This window comes from Phaenicophaeus curvirostris, chromosome 12 (assembly GCF_032191515.1).
Source record: "Phaenicophaeus curvirostris isolate KB17595 chromosome 12, BPBGC_Pcur_1.0, whole genome shotgun sequence".
NCBI classification, from domain to species: Eukaryota; Metazoa; Chordata; class Aves; order Cuculiformes; family Cuculidae; genus Phaenicophaeus; species Phaenicophaeus curvirostris.
In genome coordinates, this window is record NC_091403.1 from 3,505,310 (window position 1) to 3,513,839 (window position 8,530).

Here is an 8,530-nt window from a genome sequence, read left to right on the forward strand (position 1 = left end):
GGGCGGGGCGGTGCCGCCACTTCCGGTGCGCTGCGCGCGGCCCTTCCGGCGGCGCCATGAGGATCGAGAAGTGCTACTTCTGCTCGGGGCCCATCTACCCGGGACACGGCGTCATGTTCGTGCGCAACGACTGCAAGGTACGGCCCGCCGGGACAGGGCCCCCCTCCTTTCTCGGCGGTAGCGCCGTCCCGGGCCGGCGGGGCTGCTTTACGCGGCCGCGGCCCATCGCGGGCGGGGAGGGGCGGCGCGGGGGCGCAGGATCAGAGCGGTTCGAGTTGGAAAAGACCTTAAAGATCGGCTAATTGCACCCCCCTCTGTGGGGAGGGACGCGTCCCGCTGGATCAGGGGCCTCCCAGCCCCATCCAGCCTGGGATTGAACATCTCCGGGGCTGGGGCAGCCGCGGCTTCCCTGGGCCTCTCTGTTGGCGACAGCGATACCGAAAATACCGCAAATCAACTCCCTTAAAGGCTCGTTTGGGGGCTTTAGAAATCGAGCAGCCTCATCGCTGCCTGCGGCTCCTTGAGAGGAGGTTGCAGGGAGGCGGGTGCCCGAGTGACAGGTGACAGGGCGACAGGGATTGGCCTCAGGCTGCACTAGGGGAGGTTCAGACTGGGCACTAGGGAGAAACTTGTTCCATGAACGGGTTTTCAAGCACTGGAACAGCAGCCCAGGGAGGTGGTGGAATCACCATCCCTGGAGGGGTTTAAAAGAGGGGAGGTGAAATGGTTAGGGATGTGATTTAGTAGTGGACAGATACTGTTGAGCTTGATGATCTCAAACGTCTTTTCCAACCTAGGGATTCTGTGGTTCTGTGATCCTTTATCTACACGAGGGAGTGATCTCTATCAATCCTGTGCAGTGAGACAAAAGCTGGTTACAGAATAGGTTTCCCACTTATGTGCATATGGATAAATTTCCCAAGAAATCTTACGTGTTTTCTGCTACTTTCCAAAGACTAATTTTAATGTTATTATTAACTTCATGACAGTCAGATTTCTTGCTAATTTTGAGCTTTGACTCCAGCTCTCTGGTTGACCTTGCAGTTCAGGTAGGGAAAGACTGCAAACAGAGTGCTTGTAGAAAAAAGCACATCTGTTTAGCACAAATCATACTTAATACAAGATGTAGCAGTGTCTGGAAAAACACTTTAAAAAAAACAGACTCAATCCCCGTGGTATTAGAGGGACATTCTGTCTAACTTTTAAAAAAATACAGTGCTTGGATGAACTTAGCTTGGTTGGAACTAAGTGATTAAGGTCCCTTCCAACCCAAACTATTCTGTGATTCTGTGAAATCAAAATATTTCACTTTTTGTAATAGTAACTACGTGTATCGAGCGTGCGGGCTGTTACTGGTTTCCAGGTTTTCCTAAGGAAATACAGAGCAATACAAAACATTTATCCTTTAATTTTCTACTTTGTGGGAAGTGGAGGTTTCAGATGAATAGCAGGTGATCCCGCAGCTTGGAGCAACCCAAACCGCCGACACCGTAGGCTAAAGCTAGTGGCTCATGTCTCTCTCGTGGAACTCTCCTAAAAGCCGTAACTCGCTGCGATATCTGATGTGACTCACCCAGTTGAGGCTGTCACAACAGGATGCGCCTAGCGCTTTGGGCTTTAAGTGATAGTGACAGTTTTGTACATAAAATGTTGTGTATAGCTTCCCGGACGCTGCTGGACTTCTTATCGCTCCTACAGGGCATTGGAGACCCCAGCGTGAATTGAAGGCTACGCAAACAGCTTCCTTCCTGTGCTCAGATGTCAAAACAAATACTGGCTCAACTGCATTGCTCTTCTGAGCCCAGCTTTTGGGAAATTAGAGGTAGATGTAGATTGACACGTTTCCGTTTACTAGAAAATGGCCACAAAGTGTGTTTTTTATAAGTGAAAAATGTAGCACAATTTCAGGTTAGTTGCAAACAGAGATTTGTCTGAGTTAAGGTGAAAAAATGTGGTAGAAGAATATAAAAAAATAAGTATTGGAAGATGGTTATCTTGATGAGAGGTTTCATATTTTCTCTTGATTTTCTTTAGAAGGAACTGTTGGTTGGGAAGGAGAATATGGTCGAAGAAATACAGGGTTTTCAAAAACTCATGAACAGCAGATGTAATTTTGAGTATGCTTAAGTAAAGTCTCAGCTCTGCTCTGGATACTGGACAGCCCAGAAGAGTTCAAAGCGATGCACAAATTTAGGGAAGAGTAAGAACTGTAAATAGTGATAGGATTATGTCTTTCCCCCACCCACATCTTCCTGCCATCTTCCTGCATGATCTTTTTGACTGGAAAATGTCCGTTGGATGTGGGACAGTTTGGGACAGGGCTTTGTTCTTTAGCTTGGCTACCAGTTACATAATTTGAATGCTAATAAAAGGGAAATTTCAAAGATGGTCGTGAAATTTCTTTTGTGCATCTTTAATAGGCCTGAAAACATGACCTGGATGAACATGAAGCACTTCAATGATGAGCAGGCGCCTCAAATGTGTCTAGCGTTGCGTGGAATATGTAGAAAAATGGAAGGGGGGGAAGGACAGTTAGAATGTTTTGGTATATGCTTTAACAGCTTTCAGTAAATTCAGTCCAGGACTTAACTAATGTGCTTAGGATTCCTGCTGCAGGGTAACCTTAAAGGCTTAAAGCTGCATTCCAGAAGATGGACTTTTTTTGAAGTGTGTATATGTGTATTGCATTAAAAAACGTGATGTGAGAGGTATGAGGGTTTTTTTATTGTTGTTGGGATGGCACTGTATCTAAAAAGTGCTGACAGGTATAAAGAATTGTTTCTTCACGGCTCAGGTTTGGTTTTATGTTTTGTTTGGTTTTTTTTGCGGATGATAATTCTCCCAACTTGTGATATATATTATTTGTAATCAGCTTAATTATAAGCATTTGTGGATGTCCCTGACAGCTGTGAAAATGACTTTCTAATGAAAAAATAGTAGTAGTACTTGAAATTCTGTTCGTTAATATCTGTACTTGAAATAAAAATAGTGAAATTTGAAAAATGAATGTCATTTGCAGTGTTTGATGTCGTGCTTGTAGTGCAGCAGGAATGACGTGATTTGACTTTAAGCTTTTTCACACCTCTTTCCTTCTTCGTTAAGATATTTAGATTCTGCAAATCAAAATGCCACAGAAACTTTAAAAAGAAGAGAAATCCCAGAAAGATGAGATGGACCAAAGCATTCCGGAAAGCAGCTGGCAAAGAATTGACAGTGGTAAGAGGTTGAACAGGTTAACACTTTACACTAGCTCCCTAAAATGGCAGGAATCTAGTCTCTTCCAGTTGCAAACAGGTTAGGTTAGCGAGCTTAATGTGTTATCATTTAATTAGATGAGTGTGAGGGATGGAGTAAGTGGAGGAGAGAGGGATTGCGGAAGAGAATGTGAGAGTCTTCTTGAGAGTGAGCTATTCATTTTGCTTGGCTGTAACTTGGAACTTTATGTTTCATCTTCAGTGTGGAAGCCAGTGTATCGAGTGTCTTTGCTGGAAATACATGGCAGTTCCCAAGTCCAAGGCATCTTTTTTTCCAGCTATAAATCTCCTGCTCTCTGTACATATATATACACATACACATTTGGTACTTGCATTTTAGCACAATCAGGTAGTCTGGGTTACTGGGTACCCCAGGAAGTCTCTCTCTGTAGACACCTAAAATAGTTACCTCTCCAAGTCTCCTTAAAACATACATTGTATAGGAAAAGTCCTTGCATAGGTAGGAGTGTTTGAAAAACAGCATATGAGCTCTTAAAATAGTTAAAGCCAATTTCACGACTTAAGTTACTTCAGTGGTAAGCATACTAAACACTTCTATTTGGTTGGATAGTCCTTAAATAGTTAAAGAATTACTGTGACTTAATTACCTGTACCTGGTTTGCTGACAGAATAGTAAGTCTTTAGTAAGTCTTGATGCAGTGATTTGCTGCTTTCTGTGGATCTTCCAAGGGGAAGAATGTGATTTTATTTTATTTCTAATGTGACTCTGAGAAGCCATGATTAATTTGCATCTTTTGTAACTGTATTTCTTGCTTTCAAGTTGTTTCTGGCTAAGTTGGCTTCTTAGCCAGAAGCAAAGTCACATCTTCTAAATGAAGATCTGGCTAAGATGCTAATTTATAATTTCTTTATACATTTCTAAGTAGGCGACAGTATACTTCAATTTTTAAAAAATATTTTTGTGTGCTGAAAATTAAACAAATATATAAATGTAGTTCTTTATAGTTTGGTATCCATTCTTTAATAAGCCAGCTTTGGGAGGAGTGTCTAAATAGGCTTGTGACAATGGGGAATACTGTAGTTTGTAAGAAGGTGACGGTTCTTGCTGCTTTAAGCAGGTTTATTGAGTAGGTTTACTTGTTTTTCTAGATTTCAAGTTTTTTTTTTTAAAATTAAACAACAAAAATATTAAGAGGGACAGAACTTACTTGACTGCATTAAATGCTTTTGACTCTTAACGTTTTCAATTTTGCCTTCCACCTGTCTAGTCTACTTTGTATTTCCTAATCTACATTGGTTTTCTCTGTACCTTTTGTCTTGTTAAAAAGAAAATAGCCAAGGGAGATGTTTTGATAAATAGTTCTCTTCAGGCAGATCACTCTGGCTTCTGACACTTTGAGGTCAAACACTTCACTTTCCGTCTAGTTTAATAATCTCTAAAGGTTGTTAAAGTGTAGGAACCGGGACTCTGAGAGGGGAAAAAGAAATCACATTGAATTTTTAGCTATATGAGTGAGTGCTATGGGAAGAACGTATTGATCTAAATATGCTTCTGTATATAATCTATATTTACTTTTTCTTAATATAGGATAATTCGTTTGAGTTTGAAAAACGTAGAAATGAACCAGTGAAATACCAGAGAGAGTTGTGGAACAAGACTGGTGAGTTGTTTTAGAAAAAAAACAGATGGTGAACTGTGGGCAGTGGATTTCTACTGTAACTGAATATAATTTCAGAAGACGGCTTTGAGTATTGATGCTTTACAGTGATTGTGTTTGATATTACTGGAATTATGACCCAATTCCTGTGTGGTGGAGGCTTGAGCTGTGAACAGCTGTAGAGTTTAACTTGATTTTCATTTTTTGCAGAAACTGGTTAGAAAATGAGGAGCAGAATTTCCTCTTTTGCATTATTCACTTGAGAAAACCATAGCGCTTATAAGCCTTTTATACTGATGCAGTTGTTTCTTTGTTCCTGCTCATTCCACTTCAGTGTAATAAATCAATTGGTATAAAATGGAAGAGTTCTGTAACGACAGAATGCCTCGGGGGAAGGTGGTAACTTGCATCTGATTTCAAGTAGAGTAAGGCTCTTCTGTTGTGATCATTAATTGTAGAAAATATGTGTAGGCATGAAAGTGAAGCATAAACAAATTTTAAAATACAGTTCATCGTAGCTGGCACACTATTCCTCTACTCTGCTCTTTGAAAAAGGGATAACTTTATATAGTATAAGAGTTGCTTCTGATATAGAGGTATTATGGAATAGTGGTAATGTTGCTCTGCAAAATAGCGTGTATTTTCATCTGTTGTTATGTAAGTACATTTAAAACTGCTTCTGCATTATTTCAGTTGATGCAATGAAGAGAGTGGAGGAAATAAAGCAAAAACGCCAAGCCAGATTTATTATGAACAGGTGAGGAGAAGCATTTGTTTTATGGGAGCTCTCACAAATCTCTATTGGACAGTCAGTCTTTTCAGAGAAATGAGGATCAGAAGTTTTGAATGGTTATTTGCTCTGTCTATACACAGTTGTACAAGTGATGGGGTAAAATAGTTTGAGTGGGCTGCACTATGCTACCAAACTGCTACGCTTTATTTGCTGTCCAACTAAACGTAGCTTTTGGCTACTCAATGATAATTATATTTTCTAGTCTGTAATATGGGGTCTTAGATTTAAACAAATTCGTGCTAAGAGTTGCTGTGGCTTTTTTTTTTTTCTGGCTTTGTATGCAGCATAGGCTTGAATTGGTTTCCAAATACTTTTTGCCTTTATTTCCTTATGATCATAGTTACTTACAGTTTATATCCCTTAGCTAAAGATGTGTGTTACGTCTTAAAATGAAATCATACATCTCTTCTTTGAAGGTAATTGAATCTGATTTCTCTCCAGGTTAAAGAAGAGCAAAGAGTTGCAGAAGGCACAAGACATCAAAGAAGTCAAACAGAGTATCCACCTCCTTCGTGCTCCACATGCGGGTAAGAATTTGATTTACCTGGTTTGCTTAGATTAACTTGTGTATACAATTTTATGATTAACGTTGATTTTTTTTGGTGTGACTAATTCTACAGATCAATAATCCTGTGCATTTTTCTTACACTTAATTTGTCTTTTGAGTACGGAGAATAGCTCTTGCCACTAAATTTAATAAGCAGTATATTTCTGAATCAAACACACCTTTTTATTTATCTAGTTCTGCATTAATCCTTTAGTTCCCTTAGTTCAGTATTTTAATTTGGACTCAGTACCTAGTAGTCTATGAACTGCATGTTTGTTAGCCAATACATTTATCTAAGTCTTCCCATTGAATTGGTTATTTGAGCTCAGCAGACTGTACCACTGATTGATTATAACATAGAGTAGTTAAACTCTACTTTTTGAAACTTAGATGAAAATACTGTTCTTCTGTGCAAGCCTAACATTTTTTAAATATCACAGTAATTTTACATATTTTCATTAAGATTTATGTAGTTGAGATATAATAAGGTATACTCTTTGTTACTGAATTACATTTTTCAGTTGGAGAAACCTGTTTCTTCTCCTAAATAATTTTCTGGTTTCTAAACTTTTATCACAAGTACTAGCTTGTGTTAGAGAATGTTGATAAAAATGGGTTGTCAAGATGATTTATTTTTTAAAATACTGTTAATGGAGTAGAGTAATGGAGAGAAATTAAATGTTTCCATTAGTTATTGTTTTATAAAAAAATACCATTTTTTTTGTCTCTGTGGGTGTCGGTAGGTGTGAGATATTATTATGTGTTAACTAGAATTCTGTTCTAAGTTTTTTTTATTTCTCCTAGTTTGGGGTAACTATAGACTACAATTGTAAATATGTGAAACAAGGTTTTGTTAGGATATATTTAGAAAAAGATCTGAATTCAGAAGAATAAGCCTGAGTGTACTTCTTTTGTTTGGCTTTGCTTATGTTAAATGAATGATGCACAGTAGCAAGTGGTACATTGTTTGTCAAACAACAGCTACCTTTTCAATGTTTTGCTATTCCTGCTGAGCAAAATCAAATGTCAGTCCTGGATTTTTTTTGTTTTGTTTGGTTTTGATAGCATTATAGAGAGTTAACATTATTGATAGCCAAGACAGTGTTCAGGAAGGCTAAAATCATTATAAAAATCTGATGTGTGAAGGCCATTGACCTGTTAAAATTAAAGCAATTGTGGTCCTTTGCAAGGTTCTGCTGTGTCTTGCCAGCTATATCAAGTTCATCCTACTAGATGAAAATGTATGTTGACCGCATTTTAGATTTTGCATAAAACCAGCATCAGCTTTTCTGTTAAAGCAACTCTAAAACAATTCAGTAGGTTTGGTGGTGATGAAGTTTAGCAATAAGTACTTGTAAGCTTGATGGGTTTACTCCTAAACAACTCTTTAAGCGATATATTTAAGATGTTTTATCTAGAATAGGCGCACATTGTTCAAAGAAAAACACTTATTTGGGTTTAGAGAGACATCTTGAATTTAATTTTTTGTTTGCCTTGAAGGCACACCAAAGCAACTGGAGGACAAAATGGTGCAGAAGCTACAGGAGGATGTGGCTATGGAAGAGGACTCTTAAAATGCTTTTATTATCTATTTACATCTCTTCAGCAGTTAACAGGTCCCTACTGTCTCACCTGACATTGTTCAGATCTATGCTTACGGTTGAAGAAAAATAAATTTTAATGAGTAGCAGTCACTTGTAGTTTGAATGACTTTTTGTTTTATAAAAGAAGATTGATACTGCTTTGGGCAGTACTTACAATTATGGAATTTGGGAAAACCTTGTCAGCAGGATGGAGGATGAGGCGTATTGCTTGAGCTACTATGTGCTTCTTGGAATGTTACACTCTTTCTGGATAACTTTTCCCTGGTAATTCAAAGAATAAAGGATGTTGGCTGCGAGTGTTTCTTATTTTGTCTGTTGTTCGTATTTCTTATTTTGTCTGTTGTTCTTTCATAGTGGGAAAAGCAGATAAAAATCTATCTTAATGCCTAGAGGTTGGGACGGGTTGTATTATTTTTGATGAATCCAGTACGGTCCAGATTTATTTTCACTGTCATCACTGGGAAAATTTTCCTGTTTTGTTATGAATGCATGTAGTGTTTGTTTTATCTCCCTGTAACAGCAGCTTCCCCAGGATTACTTTGCAGTTGACACCTAAACCTGGCAAAGCTCACATTGATGTAGGACCTACTGGTGTTTGGAAAATGGTAGTGGTGATAGCATCTTTTCTCAAGTTGGACCTGTCATTCTCCAGACCAACTGAACTTCAAATCTGAGGTGTAATCAGCCTGACTGACATGCTCGGTAAATTGCAC

General features: G+C 38.8%; 1 protein-coding gene across 1 annotated transcript; it reads left to right on the forward strand.

The window, feature by feature from the left end:
• On the forward strand, positions 1-8,123 carry RSL24D1 (ribosomal L24 domain containing 1). The gene is made up of 6 exons (XM_069866738.1): positions 1-137; positions 3,103-3,216; positions 4,804-4,876; positions 5,567-5,630; positions 6,108-6,193; positions 7,714-8,123. Exons 1-6 carry the CDS (start codon positions 57-59, stop codon positions 7,785-7,787), a joined length of 492 nt encoding a protein of 163 aa, XP_069722839.1. The 5' UTR covers positions 1-56; the 3' UTR covers positions 7,788-8,123.
• Positions 8,124-8,530: the final 407 nt, after the last annotated feature.